The sequence below is a fragment of the Panthera uncia genome (assembly GCF_023721935.1).
Source record: "Panthera uncia isolate 11264 chromosome C1 unlocalized genomic scaffold, Puncia_PCG_1.0 HiC_scaffold_3, whole genome shotgun sequence".
Taxonomy (NCBI): Eukaryota; Metazoa; Chordata; class Mammalia; order Carnivora; family Felidae; genus Panthera; species Panthera uncia.
In genome coordinates this window covers 23,067,669-23,093,668 of record NW_026057584.1, presented here as the reverse complement: position 1 = coordinate 23,093,668, position 26,000 = coordinate 23,067,669, and the positions used below count along the sequence as shown (strand labels likewise).

Sequence of the window (26,000 nt, the reverse complement as noted above, 5' to 3'; positions counted from 1 at the left end):
AAAGAAAGAAAGAAAGAAAGAAAGAAAGAAAGAAAGAAAGAAAGAAAAGGAAAAGAAAAGAAAAGAAAAAAGAAAAAATGACATTGTGGATAATTGGGGGAGTCAATTCTCAAAGACTACAAAGTATACATTTAAATGTAAGATGAATTGGTTAACTATAGATTCCACAATATTTCAGCTGCTGATCCCATTTAAAACACTGAACTGCACAGAGCTTCAGCAGAAAGATGGAGAATGGCCATCAGACTTATTATTACTTGAGTCTTTTGTTCTTACTGTTCTTTGACTCAAAAAGAAAATACTTGCAATGTAGAATTTTAATGATATTATTAAAATGTATTCTTTTTTTTCTATATACAAGGAAACATTTTTCATGATCTCTTTCCTACTTTTACTCCCAAAAAAATAGTGGAGCCACAAATTAATTCCTAAGGAAATCTCTAATATCTCAATAGACTTTCCCTAGCAGGATCTTAGACATAACAATGATATAAAAGAAATGATTCTTACACTTCTCAAGGCTAATCAAGTTGCAAAATTCTAAAACATTTTGCAAGCTCTCTCACATCTAACATCCAGCCAAAACCAACAATCCTGAAATGAGATCTTTTTTATTATGTATTGCAAATTCCCTTAAAAGAGAACATATTTCACAACCCAGAATGTGACATTATTGTTGCACAGCAGTAAAGTTGATGTGTATGGTGTGTGGCATGCATCCAACCGTTTCATCCATCAATGAAATTTCAGAAGTTGATTATACTACAGAACAATCCTATAGTGGAAAATTACCCACTTTCTCAGGAGCTACTATTTAAAACATCTTTTTTGAAATGAAATTTGCGGCTTCCTGCTAACAGCTATAGAAGGGAGAGGAGGAGGGGGAAATGGAGGGGAAGACTTTTCCTATAATGAAAAGGAAGAGAAAAACATAGAAAAAGTAGGAAAAGGACATTTAAATTGGCAATATCCTTAAAGAGAAAGCCATATGCTCAGCAAACTTTCCATATCCCTGCTTTATAATTACTCTTGAGGTTCCTGGGGGCTTCTAAACAGGCCATTTCTGAAAGAAGATATATTTTTTTGTTGTTTCAAATCTTTTCAATAATCTTTTCACACACTTGGAAACTAGGAATGCACATTAAAATTCTAATAGGAAATTAAGTAGATAGAGAACGAATTTATATTTTTTAACCACTTGATTTTAATAATAATCACATTTAGGCCAGGTCTCTATTACCCAGTGACGAAAAGAATTGAGGCAATTACCTTGACAATTGAGACAAAACCATCCAGAGGATATTGTCCTGTTTAGTTAGCTGGATAATGGGTAAGATGCCTGAAATTGATGGTGTTTATTCAGGAGGACAGAGCTACTCAAAATGGAAGAGAAACTTTTTTTTTCTCCCAGGCTGTGGCAACCTCTTGGATTGTTTTCGTTTGATAACTAGTTATTTAAAATATGAATGAGAAATGAAACAGTGGCTGCTTGACTTTGGAAAATCATCTAGAATTTTAGACAGTTGAATCACTGTTCATTAATTTGGGAAGGTAAAAGATTCCATTTGAGGCAGAATAAGGTAAATTCCATACATGTATACAATAAATACCCTGGAGTCTCAGGTGTGGAAGAGTACAACCAGTTATAGGAAACCAGGAAAGTCTTTTTGGAAGAGGTAATCTTTTTCTTTTTAAATTTTTTAAATATTTATTTATTTTTGAGAGAGAAAGAGAGAGAGAATGAGTGGGGGTGGGGGGAGGGGAGGAGCAGATTGAGAGGCAGACACAGAATCCAAAGCAGGCTCCAGGCTTGATTCCACGGACCGTGAGATCATGACCTGAGCCCAAGTGGGATGCCTAACAACTGAGCCACCCAGGCACACTGGAAGAGGTCATCTTAAAGATCAAATTTCTAAGTCTCAAATATAGCTAGGACTCGTGAGTGGAAAGAGAGGTAGCGTGTGGTTTATGGAGGAATAAGCAAGCTATCACGAGGCAGCCCTAGTGAAAACAGATAGAAAGCAATAAGGTTGAAAAGTACATTTTATGTGTTATTGTGCTTCTTTGTGGATCAGAGAATAGTGTAGTTGGATAGAAAAATACTGGAAACTAAGACCAGAAACTATAATAATAATAATTACAAATGAATAAAGATGTGCTGAGGTTTAAGTACATAGTAGGTCCTGAAATATTTCTCAGTCTGAAAACATAGCCATGCTAATGTCTCAGATTTTATGGCTCTGGTGAAGTTCATTTATTGCCAACTAATTTACCGTGGTACGTAACATTTCCATTAATTCTTGCAGTGGAAAAAAGAGTTTTGTCATTATTATTGTGCTTTGTTTTTGTTTTTAATTGATTGTTCTTAGATGGGAGACATAAACTTTTTGCCATGCCCTTCTCACTCCTAAAAATATAGCCATAAGCATGACAAATGGGGATAAGAGTAATTGATAGGTAAAGACAGACTTACGTTGGCAAGACTATTTCTTCACTTGGGAAGCTGATGGGGCACAAAAGCGGTTTGGTTGGTATTATACATACTAGTGCTAGGAAAGTAAGGGATTAACTTTCATTTTAGATCCTTGTCTACTTAATTGCTTCCCTATTTGCCTGATGGATATTAGCATTTTTTTTCAGAAGAAATTTTTTCCTTAATAAAACAAGTGAAAATAATCACCTTAATGGAAGCAGACTTAAAATTTGAAAATCACTTAACTATAACAGTAATTTGCATGGGCTTAGCATTACTCTTTTCGTGCTTATTTTTTTTACTTAAATGTTGATGTATTTTTAAGATTTCATTACTGTTCAGGTTTAAAGTAGAGTTATATTGTAAAGTTAATGAAATATAACACATCTTATTTGGTAATTGAGGACTTATTTTTTAAGTACAGAGAATGCTCTTTCTTGTAGACTGTAATTATAGGTACGTACGTTCATTGTGTCAAATTATGCATGCATTATTAGACTTTCAAACCCCATAATAAATTATGTATATAACTGTTTTGGGGCTTTTGCTTAGTGGCACAAATATTTATATAACCAAAATCTAAGTTATATTTATAATAAAAATTTTCTGAAATCTCTGCATTTTTTAGTATCTAACTTCTTTTAATGGTAGGAAACAGAGAATATTTTACTAGCCAAAATGGGATGGAATAGCATTCCTAAATATTTTTAAATTCACAATTAAACATTTATGTTCATTTCCTTAGTCTTGTAAAATAGGTCTATAACATAAAACCACTTTTAATGCTAAAAAAATATGAAAGCATTATAGCACTTCATATAATACATGAGTTAAGAATTGTGGGTTTTGAATAATTTTGTTCTACAGATTATAATTTTATTTCCTTAATTCGCCAAGCTTGAGAATTTTACAAAATGTAATTCTTTAATATGGAGAAGAATCTACTGGATTAGTAATACAAGTAAAGGACTAAGAACTAAACCTGAATAGTATATATTATTATTGTGGTACATATATTGTACACTTGTTTTTTGTATACTTTAAAAGTAGATTTATTCCCTTGTCAGTTTTCCCGGAATTATTGGCATTTTATTTATCTTGTTTTTGTTTTCTTTTTTTAATGATTCCTCTAATGGTAAGAAATTATATATCTATATTTTTTTACCAAAAAATTTATATATGCAACTTGTATTTAAGCATTTGACTGCATTACAGATAAGCTTACTAAAGAATTGAATTGTTAAAAATAGGAGATGGATAGATTAGGTTTAACACCTTGCTTGCCAAAGTATCATTTTGTTAACACCCAAACTAGATATTGTAGAATATCATTTCATTGAAAATGAGTTGTTAGTGTACTATGTTCATTTCTTTCTGCATTTGAATTGTGATTGAATGGGGAAATAAATGTTCCCCTGATGCTAACATGTATTTCCAGAGAAAGCTGAGAGACAAAGCTAATATACCTGAAAAAAATTCTTAAATGATTTTAAGATTATTAAAGATCCTTATACAAAATAGCACTCATTTACACTCTTGACCACTACACTCTGTTAAAGGATACTAATTTTCATGATTAGCTATGACAAAGATAGGGAAAGGATATATTGTTATAAGAGGGAATCGAAAATCAACAATTCTGTGTTACGTGTAGGCATCAGAGTACTGATCAATAATTTTGGATCTTTTGCAGCTTTTTCCCTAAAAACTAACTTGAAAGAGATCTATAGATCTCTTGGTTGTATACATATGTAGTTGTATATATATAGGTAGGTAGGTAGATAGATAGATAGTATAGATCTCTTGGGTTGGTATAAAGCAAGAATCCAACAATCATTTTTTTTCCATTAGAGTCTACATTTCCAGTAAATTAAAACTGAAAGACTGAAAACATCTGACTTTTCCCCCTCCCTAAGCACTATATTTAAGTTTGAAGAATTCAGATATTTTGTTAAGAAATTGAAAAGATGCTTAAAATTCAATTATTATTTGGTTTAAAATTTAAAAATTAACTTGCTGAGAAATTTGAAAGTGATTCATAAGTGTGGAAATAATGAAAAAAATAATGACCACAATTTAATTGAGCACCTCATATATGACAGATGCTTTCCTAAGTGCTTTCTATGTATTTTAATTTAAATTTTATTTAATCCCTCAATATTTATGTTCTATAAATGAGGAAATAAATGTATAGACAGGTAACCCAGATTATGCATTTAAAGTATGGAATGAATACTTTATGAATGTGAATACTAATATGAATTAATATTAATATGAATACAAATTATGAATATGAATATGAATTTTAGGAGTCTTAAGAAAATTATACAAAGGAAAAGCTTTATTTCTTATATATCTCAAGACAGCTTATTTCTTAGAAGTAATTTTTAGAAACAAACTTATTTTTAGAGTTTAATATTTCATATTGTTTGAGAAATTGTTTTATGAAACTAGTTATGGAGAACCACATAATCCATAGTTACTAATCCATGTGCTTGGCCCACATTATAACCATCTACAAATCTGTAAAAGCAGCAGCAAACCTAAAAGCACAAGGCACATTAGAAGCTACCTAGGTAGGTACTTTGATGAGGATCAAATTCGGCATGCCCAAGATTATGAAAAACATGTTAAAACATGCTTAGTCTTCCTAATGCGTGTCTTTTTCTTAAGATTTGGAATTTAGAGAGCCAGTAAATGCATACCTTTTTTCCTTGGCCAACTCAAGAGCTCATTGAGACCTAAACCCAGGCCTCTGAAAGATGGAGATGAAATATTAGCTTTTACTGATAAAAATTAAATTAGAGGGATATTTCGATATGTGGCCACATTCACCTTTTTACTACTCTACTCTTGCAAATAGGCTAACCTTTTGGGGCATAGATAATGCTGAGTGATAGTTGGCCTATCACACAGGGGCCTATCCTTGTAATGTACAGCACATAGGAACTGAAAAAGTGTGTTCACTACAGGCAGTGAAGAGACAGAAACTAGAAGGAACTGAGCACTATAAAGTTAACTCTTTACTCCAAAGTTTCCATGTGGCCATACAGACAAGTTTTTCCTGCATTCTCAGAAAGAGTGAGTGATGTTGTAGAGAGGGGCTAGGAGTGTAAGCTTTAAAGGAAATTCCTCATTAAAAACACAAAGCCTGGTGACAGGCTTCCTTCTAACAATATTTTATTATTTTAGTAATAATTATAATTTGATAATTTTAATTATTTTATTTACAGCCATTTGTAAAAGTTATAGATTTTTCATAGTTCAGAGCAGCCATTTTGGGTGGCAGTAACATTAGGAATAAGAAAGCTAAAACGTAAAGGTCAAGGAGCCAGCTGCCTTCTAATTGCTGTCCTCATATCTGCAGACTGTCAGAGAACAGAGAACAAGGAACACTCAGTTTGCATAAAGATTTTCTACTTCCCTTGACATTTCCAACAAGTCAGTAGCATGGCCAAATGAAACTTGAAATAATGGATGGGAAAAGTTAGGTGGGAGGACTCTCCAGTGCAAGAGTTCCAGCTCAGCCTAATTAAATTCAAAAATCAGATGGAAAAGATGAAGGCAAAGAAGAACAAAAATTACAAGGAAATTGTGATAATTGTTGAAAATGAATGAAAATGGTGACTTCCGTTGTCTCTGATTTCTAACAAGACTGCAGGGACTTGCAGCAAAATGTTTTGGAATTTCTAACACGTAAAAAGATTATTAGGTCAAAAAAAATAATTCGCATGAAATTTGAAAATCATTTTATATAATATTCACAGTATCTACCAGTTTTCAGAAAACTAAATTAAATGCTTCAGATTACAATCCAGTAACACAGGAAGTATATCTTATATTCTCCTTGTTCTGTTGGTTAATGAAATCTTGAACTCACAGTAAATAGTCAATAAATGCTAATTGATTATGGATAAGTTGTAGGCTGTAAGAAGCATAGATAATTTTTAAAATTAGGGTTTTTTTAATATTTATTTTTGAGGGAGCGTGAGTGGGGGAGGCCCAGAGAGAGAGGGGGACAGAAGATCCGAAGCAGGCTCTGTGATGACAGCAGCCAGCCAGATGTGGGGTTCTTGAACTCATGAACTGTGAGATCATGACCTGAGCCGAAGTCAGACACTCAACTGACTGAGCCACCCAGGTGCTCCTAAAATTATTTTTTAAATATTCAAAGCTATATTCAAGTTTTTACTGTCTTTACCAATGAGGGGGAAGCAATGTAATAAATAGGAAGTACTTTTTAAAAACAATTTTTAGTTATTCATCCACATGTTATATAACTGCTTGAAACTGATTTGATTTCCAAGTTAAAGGTTGTCATAGGATAATAATAAAATATTTTTGCATACATGGCAATGCAGATAAATTGAAAACAGGATCAGGTTCTCAAATATTTACTAGGTGGCCATGAAGAATGACACTGGAATTCAGCATTTTTCACAATGCATGTATAACATGGTATATATCCAAACAGAAAGTCTTTTTGGCCCTTAAGTCCAGTGACTATGACTCTAAATGCTATGATTTATACAATAGATTAAATACTTTCTCTTATTAAAACTGCCATAGAAAACAAATACATATGATAATAAATTGAAAAAAGTGTTTAAGTTGTTAATATTTTATTTTACTCTTAACCATAAGGAATACAAAATTTAATACTACAATCAAAGTTATTTATGCAAGAAATGCTTTTGTTATTTCAATAGCAGTAATTGGGGTAAATGTAAAAAGAAGCTTTTGTTTCTGATTCCATAAAAAGAATTTCTCAAACAGCACAAAGTATAAAATAATGCATCTGTGTTTGTTAGTTTTTTTTTTTTTTATCCTAATTCAGATGGTGGCAGAGGGGAAGCCATAAGACCTCAGTGATGTACATCAATAAGTATTTAATGCTTGGGCATCTGAGATCATCATCTAGGCAAGTCTACTGTTTGTAGCTAGATGTTGGTTCTTCTAGTCTTGACTATACTTTTATGTGTGGGGGCAGCTGGTAGAAAGTGAAAATCTGGACATCTTAGTTCCACTCCATGTTTCTCTCATCCCCCATTAGGCTAGGGAAGGTACATTCTTGTCATGATGATGATAGAGGGCAGAAGAGATAGCAAGCCTAGTCTTACAAATACTCTTCAAACCTTTCCAAGTGTGCCACATTTACTAACATGTCATTGGTTACTCCCAGTCACATGGGCAGGTCTATAGTCACAGTTGGAAGAGATACTGCAAAGTTACACTGCCAAGGGACTGAACACAGGAATGAATTGTAGATACAATAGCAGTGATCTTAAAAGCTGATGTTTATCTGTGTTCCACAAAAGTAAACATTTCGTGGAGTGCCTGGGTGGCTCAGTGGGTTAAGTCTCTGACTCTTCATTTGGCTCAGGTCATGATCTCATGCTTGGTAGGATGAGGCCTGTATGGGGCTCCATGCTCTCAGCTTGGGATTCTCTCTCTCCCTCTCTCTTTCCCTCTCTCTCTCCCCAAAATGAATAAATAATACTAAAAAAAAAAAAAAAACCAAAAAACTAAACACATTTCAGAAGATAAATAAATGTAAAATTTGAATGAAACTATTACTGTAAAGTTGCAACTATGTGAAAAGATCCAGTTTATTCTTACAGATACTTTACTTTTATCAATGTTGCTAAAAAAAAGTAAAAGAAAGAAAAAAACTAGTTTTAAGAGTAACTCCTAACTATATATATGTGCATGTGTGCGTGTATATACACACATACACACACGCACATACATTTATGTATGTATGTATGTAAGTATGTTGGAGCCATATATTTTCATCATGAGAATAACCAAAGGTTATTTGGGGATAATAAAAAAGCTACTTACTGTAAAACATAGTCATTAGTCAGTTAGATGATTTATGTGAGGTGAATTAATGTCTTAATTATTTTTCACAAGTGAAAATATATCAACTATCATAAATATAAAAAAAAACTGTTGTGGTTCTTAAAAAGGTTTAAAGCTTTTTAAAAAAATTAATTTAATATATATTTTTTAGGAAAAGAGAGCTTATCAACAATCAAATATTTTTCCAATCTGATAAAAACCAATTGAAAACTCTGAGAAGAAAAGATTTAGTGTGTGTATATATATATATTTTTTATGTTTTATATTTATATTTTTATATTTATATTTATATATTTATATAAATATATTTATTTATATTTATATTTTTATATTTTTAGTGTGTATATATATTTATATATATATATAAAATATGGTACAATATAAAATAATATTATGTATCTATGTATATTGCCACTAAAATTACCTGCCATAAAGGCCTAAAGAAAATTCTCTTAGAACAAGATGGACTTTAACATTTCATTGGGGAGGAAATTAAAGTATCTTGTTTTATATCCCTTTGCTTACTGTTTTTCTGACTTAATTACAGTGTTCTTGTGTGATTCAAGACTGATAAAAATCTCAAGAAAATCAGTCATGGCAAAAAGCTATGTTCCTTCTGGAATTTTGATTAATTTGACACAAAATAATATACTTATAAAATATTAATGGTTTTGTTTTCGTTGAAAACAACTGATCTAAATCAGTGAGACCCCTTTATATTAAATTTAAAATATTAGAAACTATAATTTCATATTCCACGAAACAGACCAATAATGTTCTGAATTAAATTTAATTTCCTTTGTTACTTTAAGACTGTGTCACTTTCCTATTGCTGCTATAACACATTACCACAAATTTAGTGACTTAAACCAACATACATTTCTTATCTCATGGTTCTGTAGATAGAAGTCTGGGCAGGCTGACTGGGTCCTCTGCCTGGCATCTCACTGGGCTAAAATCTAAGCATCAGTAAGACCGTGCTCTTGTCTTCACTCTGAGGTGGAATCTGCTTCCAGCCTCATTCAGATAGTGGACAAAATTCAGTTCTGGATACTTATAGGACTGAGGTTCCTTTTTCCTTGCTGGCTGCCAGGGTAAGAACAATTCTCATCTTCTCGAGGTCGTCCACATTCTGTGATCCATTTTCCCCTTCCTTCAACTTCAAAGCAGATAAGGTGGATCAAATCTCATGCTTTGAATATCTCTGACTTACATTTCTGTCTCATTTTTTTTTTTTTTTTAATGACTGCTGTAATTAGATTAGACCCACCCTCCAGGGTACTTTTCTTACTTTAAGCATATTCCCAGACTTCAAGGATTTGGACATTGTTGGTTCATAACCTCCTTGAGGGCTTTCTGTATGTCATCTGAAATCAACTCCCATACTCAGAGTTCAGGAAGAGACTGAAGAAAGAGGCAACCCCCTCCCGGTTGGTAGTTGTTTTAATAATCAAGGAAACTTAACATACCAGCCTTGTCTTCGGTGGTGGCAATATGATAGATCCCTGAGCCCACCTGCCAAATCTTAAAAGTTTATATAGAGGACTTAACTGGGTTCAGTCATGTATATCATGCAGATATTCTCCACACCACATCACTGTCTCAAGGCCATGCCCTTGGAGCAGCCTCTGGTAACAGGAAAGACAAACAGAACCCACATTCCAAGGACAGGAGAGGGAGTGAGGAGGCTATGACTGCCCGAGTTCAGCTCACGGGTCAACCAACTCTCATGTCTTTTGAATGACCTCCCCTTTCAGACATGGACATCTTTAGGAGATAATTCTGTTTACAAGAACTCAGTAAATATCTACTATGTGAGAAAGAGCTGCCAAAACTATTTAAAATAAGAATTGGAATAATTTTATTGAACACCAGGAACTGCACTAAGCACTATTTATGAATTGTTTCATCTAATCTCCTATATGAGCTAAAGGCACTTATTATTCCTATTTTAAGGAACAGGAAACCAAGGCTTAGGTATCCTCCAAGTGCTAAGTTGAGTAACACAGACCACAACCTTTAGAGTAACTGCTATGTAGAGCTCCATTGCTTAAACTATTGCTGTGATTGTCTTAACCAAAAAAGAAAATTATCATAACATATGAAATTCCTTCTATTTCTGTCAAACTAATAACATGCTATAACAAAATAATTTCCTTTTGCCAAAATGTTCTAGAATAATAATGATTATTTTTTAATTTTTTTAATGTTTATTTATTTTTGGGAGAGAAAAAGAGAGAGCGCAAGAGAGTCAGAGTGCGAGCAGGGGAGGAGCAGAGAGAGAGGGAGTCACAGAATCTGAAGCAGGGACCAGGCTCCAAGCTGTCAGTGCAAAGCCCAACGTGGGGCTGGAACCCACAAACAGTGAGATCATGACCTGAGCCGAAGTCAGACATTAAACCAACTGAGCCACACACGTGCCCCAAATAAGAATGATTGTTATTAACACATTTGCAACTTTGTGTTTAGAACTGCCAGTGCCTAACTTGACCTAAAATAAAGTATTTCTCATGATTATCTGCCCACATCATTCTTTTGTACCCTTCAGTTTGAAATTTGCTTTATTGCATTAGCAATATTGATAAAGATGTGGGGGAGGGGCATGGAAGCAGCTGATCTGTTGTAGAAGAGGATGGAAATATATATAATAAGTGAAGTTATTAAATCAGGTGAAATTTTACAGGTCACTGAAAACTTAGATTGAGAAAAGATAAAGCAGAGTGCTCAAGCACACAAAACCTTAGCCTCAGCATTCTTATACCTACATGATTGAGGTAAAGTGGAAAACAACACACAGGAGGAGGCTTGAACAAGAAGGATTAAGGGCTTGATAAACACTGTAGCAAACACGTACCACCTCTCCTGGTTGCTCTTATAGTGAGATTCTTTTCCTTGCTAAGGATTACATAAATAAACAAAATGTTCAAATGTAAGTTGTATATTCACACCCACATGCCTGCACATGCATGCACACACACACACACAATGCAAAAAGTAACTGAAGGCAGAGCCATATGGTATAGGGAAACTTTGAAAAATTTTAAGAGGGTCTCTGCTGCAGATGTTAAATATGCATAAGGAAAGTAATTTGAGTTATTTATAAAAGGAGGTTCAATTAAGCTGTATCCTTCAGATAATTGGGAATGGTACATACCTTTATTTCTCCCACGAATTGGTAGAAGTAAAAATAGATAATATATCATGGAATTGAATATGCAGTTGTTCCTGTTCTTTTATTTATATATATATTATATATATATATTTATATATATTATATATATTTATATTTAATATATGATATATGTAAATTGTGTATAATATATAATTATATAATATATAATATATAATATAATATGTAAATTATATATATATATACACACACACACACACACACACATATATATATAATTTTATAGAGAGAGCAGGAGAGAGGACAGAGGGGGGAGAGAGAGAGAGAGAGAGAGAGAGAGAGAGAGAGAGAATATCCCAAGCAGGCTCCATGCTCAGTGTGGAGCTCCACACAGGGCTTGATCCCACAACCCTGGGATCATGACCTGAAATCAAGAGTCTGATGCTTAACCGACTGAGCCACCCAGGAGCCCCCAGTTGCTCCTGTTCTGACTGTAATATTGATCTGACTGTAAACAGAAACTCCAGTGCTTACCTGAGATTCTAGCAGGTTGCTGCTTGGATTGCTCTCTCTGTCCCCTTTTCTTACCCAAAGTGGGTAGTTAGGAAAAGAACAACTAGCCAATATACCCCTCTTCATTTCTGTCTCTCTCACATGGAGAGGAAGGAAGATGTCAGTAGCATTTACAACCTAGAGGCGAATTCATATGAATAAAAGATAAAACAGCACCCTACTGCATGGCAAATTATCAAGACACATTTCCTGTCGGTTTCTTGCTTTTCTAAATCTGTCATTGTTTGGACCTGTAGGGTTTAAATCCTATCATCTTATGTGTTTACCAGTTCTCACTTTGGCCCAGTTGGCCACCTAATTCCACCCATGAACTTAATTTTTCATTGTATTCATCAATTCTGGTCGCCAACCCTGAACTTAATTTGTTTGTGATTTTTAAATAGCTTTAGTGAGATGTTTTTGTAGCTGAGTTTTACTCCTGTCCCTTCTTCCTCCCACATTCACTGGGAAGATCAGGGGCTCACTCATGGCAGCTCCAGCTTCCCCTCGAACATCCTTAGTTACATACAGTGAGTGCCACACTAGGAAATTAGTGCCATTTCTTGTCCCCATCAGTCCTGCTGCAAGGACTCTGACACAAATGGGCCAGGGTGATATAAACACAGTCTTAAGACACTTTTTAATATAGAAATTGATATTCAGAATGATCTCTATAATTTATGATAATCTCAACATGTTCCTTAAATTCCAAAACATATTTGTAAAAAAGTGCTAAACTTTACTATTTCTCAAAAATAAAACAATCAAAAATATTTAATTTTGGCTTTCTAATTTATTTATCAAATATGTACCAAAAATAGAGCTGGTAGTGAAACATCATTACAACCCTCACATTGGCTTGGTGGTTTCTAATAAATTGGGCCAAATTCAGAACAGAATTCTGTACTATAGCATGTAAATTTACCTTAATTCCATATCTTAAGTAGTAATACTCCCAATTATTCCTAGATTATATATCTCAGTCATATTTTTAAATATTCTCCTGGAAAAGAGATTTCATGATAGAGCTCTTACTGTGGGGATGTTTGACTTTAGCTTAAAAAAGCATCTATTCTATGTCACTATTATACTAAGATGTGGAATGGAAAATTTTTATATTCATAGCTACAAAGGGTTCTTGTAAATTGCTGAAACATGAAATAACCAAATAAACTTTATTATTGAAATGGGTTTCTTAAGAACATAAATGTGTAATGTAACTTTCAAACCTGTTAAACCATAAAGAACTACAGTGATTTCATAACATGAAGCACAGTGTGTATAAAACTATGTAGCATAAAATGTTCAGCTGCTAAAGTAACAGGAAGGTTCCAGGAGATATTTTCATAAATCTGAAAACAGTTAAACTGTTTTGATGATCTTCCTCCTTCCATTTACCTGAATAGCACGTCCTGGCTTCATTTGTCTTTGGAGTTTATACATTTAATTTAGTTGAGTCTGTATTTTGAAATGGTCTTTCATATAGTAGAAACTTCAGAAAGCTCTAGAGAAAATTGAATGAAATTACTCAGATTAAGAGTATCCTTTTCTAAGTTTTGTTTTATTTGATAAATAAAACAAGAATAAAGTGAAGGAGACCGAATAAATGATATCACATTTTTATGTGAGGATGACTTTTGTTCAGGGCCACTGGTCCCCAAGTCTTAAGAATTTTCATTTCAAAGACAATTGGGAAATGGCATCATTTATGCATTCGCGAGAGTGGGAGCTTCCCCACCCCGTGAAACAGAGACATCCAGTTGTGTAGATGAGGCCACAGTACATTTTGAAAAATTATTAGACAGCATATTTGCATATATGCTGACTTTTCATAAGTGACTTTGAGTTGATTGTTAATGAAAAATCTTTACCTTTACATGTGTATTTGGAGATTTTTGTCCTATTAAAATACAAATCTATAAATCTCAATGGAGTGTTTATATTAGTATATAGACATTAGTATAACAAAATTAAGATTGCTCTTATTTATAAGTATGGAGTTGGTTTAATTTATTTAGGACTTTACCTGAAGTTTATTTAACTTGAAAACTCTTCGTAGAAAACTTATTACATCTGAAATTAAAGAAAACTTATTTTAAAAATACACATTTGTGCTATGCAATTCAAAGAAAACAAAGATTTGGGGAAAGTTGTATGGAACTGCTTCTTTGCATGAAGTGAGAAAAGCCAAATAATTTGTATCTTGTTAAAAGGGATTTGGTTTAGTTTATCAACTGCTTATATGGATGAATGTTAAGATGTTACATAAGTTGTGTGTAAATTTGTTCTTTTTATATTTGGCCTTTTGAGTATCTACTGTGTAATCTAAGTCACTGCTTAAGGCCTTTCCCCACTGATGACCCTGAACACACATCCAGTCTTCCTTGCCTCACCTGTTGATGGTTGGATTAGCATTACCAGCCAGATAGCAGGACAAAGAAAAAACTACTCCAAATTTACTGTAAATATAATGAATATACAATGTTTGCAAGAACATTGAACAAAAAATTAAAATAAAAAGGAGAGGTTAGCCTTTCTGACTACCATTCAGGGCATTATTAATAAGTCTGTAAACTGTGACAATGCCCACCTATTTAGTAAAAATAAAAGGAAGTGCTACTTTCCAGATCTTGATGATATAAATCCTACTTAGCTTTGAATAAAATCTGTAGTATCACAATTTTTAAATTTAAAGTGACAGAGAAGTATTAATATTTAATGCTTCACATTTCCTTCATTGAATTCTAAAAATGAATGTGACCTGATACCTTATTTTGACAGATTTCTAATTATTTTGTTTTGTGCATACCTATGTTTTATGAGTTGTATTCCATTTTACTTTGGCACTTTTTAAAGTACACTTAATTTATTTAATATTTTTTATTGGTGAGAACAACTTTGAGCTGACACTTCCTAAAGACAATGATGAAAATCTTAGTAAGCTAAAGTGACATCTGTCATAGTAATGAGAAGCTATATGTTAAATGGATTTACAGCCATTATTCTTAGGTTACTGCTGTACAGCTCTAGCTAAATGTCCTGGTTTCTTCTCTTGCTCTGCACTTTCTCATTTTCCATGTAGCAGCTAGAGATCTTTTAAATACTTACCATTTATATACCATTCTCCTACTTAAATGATCTTGTGATAAATTTCGGTCTTCTTTTCTCAACCTATGATGCCCTACATGATCTGGTCTTTGTCTTTCTACGGTTCTTCATCCATCCTCAACACAGCCCTCCTTGCCTGCTCCAGCAGTCCCCCTGGTCTTCTTTCCCTTGAGTACACCAATTTCTTTTAGCCATTGTGCTTTTACATGCGCAGTCACCTGTACCTGAAATCACCTGCCCCTATATCATCCTAAAGATGCTTCTTCCTTCTTGCCATTCTGATGTTAGCTAGCATGTCATATCTTCAAGGAGGACTCCCCTAACCACTTCATCAAAAATAACACACCCCCTCAATCATTGCCACATCACTTTGTGTTTTTCTTATACTTGAATCATTTTGTTCAGTTATTGTATTGCTGCTATTTGTTTCCCTCCATTCATATGTAAATGAGTGAAATGATGAGGGTGATGCCCCTGTCTGTTTTGCATACTGCATCATAGGCTCATGATACATATTTGTCGAAATAATGAAAAAAAGTCGCATGTTAGAGTGCTTTGTAAATCTCGATGCATATCCAATTATAAGATGCAATTATTAGCTAAGCAAGGAGACAAGTCTTTTATATATACTTGTCTGGGTAAGCTGGATAAAAACATATGTTATGTGTGAGGGTGTGCTGTCACCAAGGATAAGTAGCTAAGTGGTCACCTAAAGTTTATGGGGCACACATTTTGATATCGATTCATTTTCAAACTACTGTGCATCTTCTGTGTTGGAAATAATTAGAGCCTGTGAACTGAAGTGAAGGAAACATTTACAATGCTGAATAACCCAAAGTGAAGACAGGGGTATCTAATTAGTCTTTCTTGTGACAATCTTTTTTTTTGGATTAGTATTCTTCTCTTTGAAAAGTCTAACAGCGGTGCTTATGTCACTGACTCTACTGATAATTAATAGTGTTCGCCATACACCTACACATATTCCTTCCAAAATATTCTTGTGTAATGCCACTACTGGAAAGAACAATTTCAATTAGAGAGGAGAGCTTTTGAAGTATATATCATGTGGTCTATTATAAGGAATATGTCCTTTTGTAAAATAAAAATCTCTCATAGAACATAATAGTTTATGTAACTTGCCTGGGGTATTGTTTAACAAAACATTTTATGGATGCTTCATCAGGACATGACTTGATAAAGAAGCAGAACTAGCATTCATCCACATTTTCTTTTTTTAAATCCCTAAGATGTTTTCCTGTACTATTTCCACCCTAGTCACAAGCTTATTAACTTGGGAATGAGATGACAGGGCCTTTGTCTTTGAATCTTGTAATTATAATTAATAGTAAGTTAAAGGGAAGCAGAAAGCTTATATTCAAAGTTTAAAGTAAAATGACTTTGTGGCACTTAGGGCAGGTGCCAGGAAGATATTCAGTAAGAGCTCATTATTCTTATTAATTAGAACTTCAGGAAGACATCTTTGAGAAGCAAAGTCATTTTATGGTTACAAGAGGGACACCTCTATTTGTGGACCGAACTTGGGGAGAGGAACTGTGCTGTTCTCATCTCAGGAGGTCTATGACCTAGCAGAGGCTTTGCTCGATGGTCCACAACTACTTTGTCTCAGTTGTATACATGACAGGAATAGGAGGCAGCGTATACATACTATCCACTGTTTCCCTCAATGCATTTCTTAAAATCATATCATAAAATAAACAACCACAGAACTTCTTTAGGTTTACCTGTGAAAGTATTATGTTTGGGACCTGCCTTTTTACCAGACGATTCGACATCAAATAAAGCCCACAGTGACCAAAGTCTGTCAAACCACATGGAAACATCATTTATCTCTAAATATCTACAATTTGAAGTATTAAATTTACTACCCATGTTCTTTAAAAGAAGCATGTATCGTTTGTAGAAGTTAACTGCACGGAGGGCCAGGTTACAATGAAATTCAGTGGTGTTGAATAATATAATAGCTAACATTTATGGACAGCCAACTATGTTCAGATATTGTTTCAACCACTTTACATATACCAGCTTCTTTTCTCCTCACAACACCTCTATGAATGAGTTTTATTTTTCCTTTTCACAAATATGGAAACTGAGGCTGAGAAGTTATACAAAGTAATTAGCTATTAAGTTGTAGGCCAATATTCAAGCTAGGCATGCTGGCCTCAGTGACTCTGTGCTGTGGTAATGTTCACTAAGGTTTCATTACTTTTTTACCACTACTCTAAGTCCTGTACATGTATTTACTTATTTAATTCTCAAAAAAACCTCTGAGGTCTGTATCATATTCTTCCCATTTTTCAGATGAGGAAGCTGAGGAAAAGGCTAGTGAAGTGATTTATCTAAAGATGCCTAGCAAGTAAACACTGGAGTAAGAGTTCAAACTCACATCTTACTCTGGAGCCCACACTCTTAAATACTAGTCTACTCTATGCCATGGTTTCTGCTTCTGTTGTCATCAAAAAAGGAAAAGGCAGCTGAGGTTCTGAGCTCACTCTACTGAGAGACTTGGACTCTGGAGACATTCTGTTCATATGCATGTCCTCACTCTGTCACTTGCTGGCTTCATGACCTTAAGCAGATCACTTAACCTGTATGTGCCCCAGTTCTACAATCTGCAAGATGGGTATAATAGTAGACCTAACTCACAGGGATATTATGACCACCACTAAGTGAGTTAATGTTTGTAAGTTTCTAATCAGGAACCTACTCCTATAAAGTGTTCATTATTTCTCCTATTCTTCAACTTCCTGAAAAGACTGATTCAGAGATAAGCAAAATGATAAAAGTTGAGGCCTGAATATACTGGGGAAATTCTCAGTGAAATAAAAGTCTATGGAATCAACGCTTGCTAAATATCCTTCTACATTTTCCTTTACGGAGTGCTTATGGAAATAGGTGGATAAAAATTCTGTGCCCTCTGAAACCTTGAAGTACATACAAGGCTCATAAAATTAACACCAGAGAATAAGATCTTTCAGAAAGATCTTATTAAGTGCAACATACAATTAATCAGCACAGAAGCTTTATGCAGACAGGAAGTTAGCGAATGCTACTCACCTGGTTTTCCCTACAGCAGCAGAGCACTTTAGTTGTAAAGGGTGGGGTCCACTACAGCCTTTAAGACACTCAGAGGTCAAGGGGCACCTGGGTGTCTCAGTCAGTAAGCATCAACGTTGGCTCAGGAAATGATCTCACAGTTCATGGGTTTAAGCCCTGCATCAAGCTCAGTGCTGACACCTCAGAGCCTGGAGTCTGCTTCAGATTCTGTGTCTCCCTTTCTCTCTGCCCCTCCCCCACTTGCTTTCTAGCTTTCTCTCTCTCTCAAAACTAAAGAAACATAACAAAAAAAAAAGACACTGAGAGGTTAAGTGGTACCCAGCTCTGATATATACATTGATAATTCCTAGATGTGTTCTTTAATTCTATTAATAGGGACTAAATAACTTAAGCATTTATGTGAAATAATAATATCTCCAATCTCTATAATGAGAATTTATCGATGTTTATAATATACGCATATAAATAATAAACTATGAAAGACTGATACTAGGTAGAAGTAGCTAAAATCATAAGCTCCAAAGTGAGGCTGTCCTGAGTTCAAAGTCAGCCTCCATCCATTACCACATGTGAACTTAAGCAATTTATATAATATCCCAATCTCTGTTTACTTAGTCACAAAATAACAAAACTAATTGTTAATAACTCAGATACTTGACAAGCATTTATTGAGTAGCTACTTTGTACCAGCCATTGTTGGGTTTGAGTATACAGCAAGTATACAGCAAATGGACAGACCTAAACCACTCCTCTCTTGAACTTTCATTGAACTTGTAAGGATACAAAAACATACCATTTCTGGTGTATGTTCAATTTTCAAACAATGCTAGATATCATTGCTTTTAATTGACAATGAAGAGGAAGAGGAGGAAGATTTCAGATACCAGTGCCTCACTGCAGAGTTGACAATAACACTGAACTTAGGTACCTTGGGAAATATTTCTGGTCCATGGCCCTTAACTTGTGTTCCCAATCTTGATCTTCTCCCATATGGAGTGATCTGAATTGGGATTTGCTAATTTTCATAGGGGGTCTTTTATCACTATGACCCAGTATTTGCTGGTATACTTATTCAGTGACTAATTCAATAACAAGTATTGATTGATTGGTTGTGATGAAAGCATTCTCTTCTGTATATGCTGGGTATAGTTCTCTTCACTTAAAAACTCTTTCATGAATGAATTAAAATATATTCTTTAAATAATAAAATATTAGTTTCTTGACTGAAATTTGTCCAGAATGATTATAAGAAAACTCATTTATAGATAGAGATATTAAAAAAAAAAAAAGAGTCCGTGTTAGAAAAGAATTACATGAACAAAGAAGCCTGAGAGTGTGATAACTAGGATAAGACCATGTGAAGTAGAAGTGGATGTTATAGATGGTTTGGAGGAGGCCCCAAATTAGAAGAGATCAGGAAGAGCCTGGAAAAAAACACTTTCAAGACTGATTAGCTACCAATGAGTTTGTTTATATTTTTTTCCTTAACTTCTACAAATAGCTCCCCTCACAAAAGTCATTTTGGAAACTTATCTTTCAAAGTCTGTAAAGACATCAGTGATTTTAGTTATCTTACTTAAAGAGGGTAATTTATCATCTAGTCAAGGGTGCATGTGTCTGCCAGGAAAACTGTGAGCCAACATATATCATACTCAGTAGCTTCAAGGATTTGGTTTTCCTTCTTCTGTGTTTGAATATAGAATTTATTTCAATCTGGCCTTTTTTTACCTCTCATCATATTTTTCTTCTAATTAAGTTCTATAAATGTATCCTCTACCCCATTTGAGCTGTAATAAATTCCTTTCCTGAGTTGGTCTTCTGAAAGTCACAAACTAACATTGTGATGAATTGCAAAATGGCTAATTTCCCTTTTGTGTTTATTTTGAGCAACAGAATGCTGGGGAAAAATAGGGTCTCACTAGAAAGAGGGTCCTGGTCATAGTGCTTACATGCCTGTAAGTTGATTATTTCCAACATTGACTGACCCCAGCAGATTTCCAAAACTATATAGATCTAATGTGAGAACATAAGTTTCCAGCCTCAAATTCTGGGATTTTAATCGTATTACTGGAAGGGATCTATGATGAGGAATGTTTTGCTCTCATGTAAGCCCTGGAGTTAATGATGGTAGGTGTGGACTGAGACCATGATGTCATTAGGAAAGCAATTTCCTAAAGTCTACATTGCAGAAGAGAGAAACATGGCCATTCATAGAATGGACTGTGGGAGGAGTGAATGTGTAATTTTTATTTTTTAAAGTCGTTTTTTGTTTTATTTCACTATATAGGCAAGTAAATGAATTATGTCTTTGATTTGAGATGACTATGTTGAAATTGAACAATTTGTTGGTAATATATTGGCTAAAATTTTAATAGGTGCTTAACATTGGGCACATTTGTTCCTATTACATTGTAAAGCATAGATGAAACTCTATATAAATAAGATTAAAACATTGCCATAGATAAAATATCAGGCATTAACCTTGTAGACTCTTGATTTTAGAATGGTTTAACTCCAATATTTAAATAGCCACAATGATCATAGCCCAGTTCAAATAATACTGCTTAATGTGTTAATCATTAATTTTACATACTTCTTTCTCATTTCCCTCTATGCCTTTATAGAGTGGGAATTGCCTTATGCATCCTGAATTCATTACCGTAATTTGTGTACTGTGCATTGACTGAAGCCAATTTAAGTGGCATATTAACACAGAATTTGAGCTTCTTTGCTTTGTGTAGATAGTGGGCCATGGAGTTAATGTTTCATTTATAGTATTTGTTATAGAGCTGTGATAATGTGGTTATGATTCATGATCTCTTCCTGGATAATGTCTGATTTAAGATACACTGTAGTCTGAAAAGATTCTTGATTTTCTATAATAAGCATGCCTACTGGTTCAAATATCCTAACGCCAAATTATCATTGGCATAACTTTTCCTCCATAAAAGAAAAATCAGAATTATTATGTTCAAGTCAGGATTAAGACAGGAACATCATCTAAACCAATCATCTTATTTTACAAACGAGGAATCTGAGATCCAGTGAAGTTTGTTAGGTTGATGGTGATCGTGAGAGCCATCACCAAGAGGTGGAACCTGGCTCTTTTGACTTCTGAAATAGTACTCTGTGAGCAGTCCTGTGGTCCTGCTTTGCTGAAATGCGATTGTTTGTTGTTATCTACTGTTGTTTTGTTTATTCAAAATGTGGAACAGTTTGCTGTTATCGCCTCATAACTCTCTTCTCTTATCTCTCCCTGTGCAGCATCGTCATGCACCCCTGCAAAGACATCCTAATCTCCTGTGGGGAGGACCGCCTCTGGAAGGTGGTGGGACTACCCAAAGGCAACGTGCTTCTCACAGGATTTGGCCACACTGACTGGCTTTCTGACTGTTGCTTCCATCCCAGGTCAGTGCACACAATTCCCTGAACCTGTCTACTCTCTCCAGGAATGCACTTGTTTACTCTGCTTCTATCACTCTCCTGTTTTTTTTTCTTTTAACTACTTTATTTAAGTATGAATGACATACAAAAAAAAATGTACAAAGTTAATGTAAGCAACTTGGTAAGTTTGAAGATAAATATACATCCTTGAAATCACCACCACAATCTATGCCATAAACATATCTATCATCTCCAAAAGTTTCCTCCTATCTGCGCTATTATTAGTATTTATTATAAAATAATTCATGTACTGTATACCCTCTTTTTAAGTATATGACACGATATTGTTAACTATAGCCTCTGCTGTAGGATAGATATCTAGGACTTAGTCATCTCGTATAAATGAAAGTTTATAGTCTGCTGTCTTTGTACTTTTCTCTCTGCAACCCGACACCTTCCACTGAATTTTGAGACATGTAGAGAAATGCTCTTGGGCTTTCATTATATTGACTTTAGATTGATTGTTTTTGATATTTGGATCATGTAAAACTTAGTCCACATGCTGATGCACTTAACAAAAATGGTAAGTTTCCCAGGACAAGCATTATTAATGCTTCTCGTACACGCAACCTCTGACAAGACACATGGATCTAGTCAAGAATGCACACCAGTGTTTACTTTGCTTCTGGTAATCTTTAGGTTTTCCTCTTAGAATTAAGTTATCTACCAAAAAGAATCAGAAGGCAATGATCAATTTCTTTGAAAATTTAATGACACTCAACATATTAAAGACAAGAAAGCATCGAGCCCTAAAATTTCTGAATTCACTGAATTTTGGCCCAGAGGCCAAGGGAACAGAGATAAAGATTTTGTTAAACACTTAGATGCGGTATTTCTAGTGGTAGAAAGTTCTGCCCACACTTGTTCCTGGGGCAACTCCTAGTCCCAGGACTGACCATGTTCTCTTGTTCATCATTACGCTTAACATTTGTAAACGCTGTTCCATCTGACCCTAACAATCTCTGGTCTAGGTACTCTTGGAGACTCATAGTTCTTGGTACAATTTCTACACAATTCCATTGGGAAATTTTGTTCTTAGGAGGACCTCTGTTCATTTATTTTCATTTTTTCACAAAATTCTCTCTTTTTTTAATTATCTTTGTCTTATCCTTCATATGAAAGCTAAAATTCGATTGAAATAAAAATAAACGAAATTGTTGAGAAATTTGTGAGTTAATGAGAAAAGTGAGCTGATTTATTTTGATTTTTGAGAATCTTCTCAAAGTGTAATTTATGTTTAATACTAAGTATTTGAACTTAATTTTGAAATATGTAGTGCCGTTCATATTTGATATACAGATAAACAGATCCATGCCACCCCTCACCTTTTAGGAATATAAAGCCCATCTTGCAAGCAGAGACAATACAGTTAGAGGTATAGTCTATCACTTATGTAGCATGCTGGGCATGCTAATCAGATTTCCATAATGCCCTGTTACCATGACAACCAGTGACTCAGACATTTTCTCATTAGTGCTTGACCAGCACAAGGTCCTCTTAATAGATACATGTTCCTGTTTTCCCACTCAATTACTGAAATTAAAATGAGGTGAAATACATCATTATTCACTCATAATATGAATTTACATTCAGTATTTTCTTTGGCAGAATTGTAGTAAAATGTAGCTACACTGTTTGCTTTTTTCTAGTGCATAGGGTAAAAATAATGAGGAAAAAATACATTTCACCTTAAATGTTTTTAAGTGAGAGACACTGAATAGCAAGTGTTCTTTTTGTAGAATTAATGAAAAATAAAAAATGTTTACCAGAAACAACAAGAAAAAAAAACTCTTTTATATTTAGGGTAGAGTTCAATTCATAAAGAGTTTATGTTTAAAACCTCAAAACCTTATAATGTTTAATGTATGCAAATCAACATTGAAGATCATATGTATATATGTATATACATATATTATACATATATACAATGTTTATGTTTTAAAATTTGTTGAATTTATACTTTCTGAAATTTAAATTTGTGACATTTTATTTTTATTTTGGCTTAGGTAACTGGCCAGTAAAAAAATAGTTTATTGTTGAAGATAATATTTTTTTCTATTTCTCTATGTACTAATCTGCAATTAAAAAATTAAAATAAATTTGATTCAAATATGATACTTTAATATGTAGTTATATCTTTCATTAATGAATGCAATTACAATCCTTCTCAGAGCCCATCTTTGTGATCAGCTTATTCTGTTTCCTTGGAAGAGGTTCAGAGTGGATAAACTATATACTGACATCTGTCTAAGTCCCATGCTCTTCACATAGAAAAAGAAAAGGTGTATATTTTCTTTATTTTATTTTTAATTGCGGTTGTTCCTAGTTGAGTACTTTCTGTAACTTCCAGCTGGATGTGTTCCTGATTACTATGAAATTAAATATACTGTCTTGTCTTCCACATTAACATAACCCAAATTTCTTTTGGGGGTCAATCTTACTTAATATGACAGTGGTATATCCTGACTTACCCAAATGAATCTTTGTTGTCCTATTTCCTTTGCCATAGCAGACCACTTCAGTGCATAAACAACAAATACAACAGGCAAAGTAATATTAATATCAGGCAAAGAAGGATTGACAGGTGAAAAATAGTGAAGATAACTTCTCACTTGAGGATTCAGATAATATGATGTGGAAATGCATAAAACAAAATATCTCATAAATACAAGAAGACATTGACAAAACCATAGTCATCAGAGTCAAAGACTTCAGAGTATCTCTGTCAGTTTTTAATCTGTCAAGTAAACAAAATTAACAATTGAATTAGATGAATTAATAAAATAGTGTTTTTTAACTGTAAAGAGAAAACATAGATTTTTGAAATCATGTATTATTAGAGTTTTTTAATGTATAAATCTTACGCCAAAAATTTAGTATAAATGAGTTCTTCAGAATAGAAATTATGAAATCTATAACTTTTAAATAAAACTCAATAATAAAAATAAATAAAACAAAATGAAACCTGCATTATTAAAAAGTAAATAAATGAATATTGGATCACAGAGGAACTCTAAACTGTCATTACCTAGTTGGTAAACTATCTCTACCACAATACTTATCAAATGTCTGAGATGTAACCAAAGCTGTATTCAGAGTAACATTCATAGCTTTAAATGCTTTATTAAATGGTTTAATACATACACACACACACACACACACACACACACACACACTGAAAAAAAAGTGAATTATGTATTCAAATTAAAAAGTACAACTGGTCAACAAAATGTAGAAAAGAACAGAATGACTAAATGAAAAATATAAATTAAATTAGAATAAAAAGAGTAAATATGTTTTAATCTAAAAGGCTTTTTGAGGAAAAATAAAATAAGAAACTATTATAATAGAAGTAGATACCTCACAAAACTGCTGGAAAAATAAAAGTGGGGAAACAAATATAAGCTTTAGTGATTCAGAAGGAGTTAAAGCCACAAAGACAAAAAAATATATACATGTTTGGAAATTTTTATAAAATAATAGATTGCTACAAAAATAAATATTACCAACACTGAATCAAGATTAAATAGAAACCCAGAAGAGATTAATAACAGTAGAAAAAAACAGTTTGGAAATTCTACCTTGCATTACCATCTTGAGCAGTTTCATTAAAGGCTGAGTTTTAAAAACTATATTTTTAAAAAAATCATTTAATTTTTAGGTTCAATGAATTTTTTTAAAACAAGGAAAGTTAGGAAATTTTATTCCTGGTTTTAAAAATATAGCAAAAGCCTGATTCTAAACCGAACAAATGTAGTTACCCCCACCATAACTATAGGCCCATTTCACAATCATAGATGCAAAACTTTTCAAAAGAAAGTAGAAAATGGAATTCAGTCAGATGTTTTTTCAAAAGCAGTATACAATTGTACTTGAAAAGTATGGAAAAGTAAGTGATACAACTATGAGGACATTATAGTATAAATTATCATAGTAGATAAATATTAAAGAATACTTTAAAATGGTTACATAAAAATCTACCATCTGTACTTAATGTTTGAAAATATTGTTAAGTCCCATGCTTGAAATTGACGAGAATGAATTTTGAACAACTGAACAGGTGGGAAACTAAGACGATATGGTGGGTAAATGTAGAACCTGGATGCCATGGAGTTAGATGGATCGAAAGAGGAATGAGTGCTTACAGGTGTTAGGGCAAAGTGGAGAACATAAAATCAGAAGGCAAAAATACCTGAAATACCTAAAATCACCATAGGAGCAAGGCCTGCCCAGGCTCTCTCATATCTGTGCAAACTGAGTTACTTTTTCAGTTGGTGTTTATTCTCAATAAATGTTAACCACGTATTTTTCTTTTCTTTAATGATAATGATTATTTTTTATTAAAACTGTTTG

The 26,000-nt window shown here is 33.6% G+C and overlaps 1 protein-coding gene across 2 annotated transcripts in view; it reads left to right on the top strand.

Moving 5' to 3' along the window:
- SPAG16 (sperm associated antigen 16) overlaps window positions 1-26,000 on the top strand; it is a 1,017,964-nt gene that overhangs the window by 476,855 nt on the left and 515,109 nt on the right. For both annotated transcript variants that reach the window (XM_049614974.1, XM_049614973.1), the window contains one exon: window positions 21,468-21,611. In XM_049614974.1, the coding sequence (XP_049470931.1) occupies window positions 21,468-21,611 (144 nt within the window). The remainder of the gene's footprint in view (window positions 1-21,467; window positions 21,612-26,000) is intronic.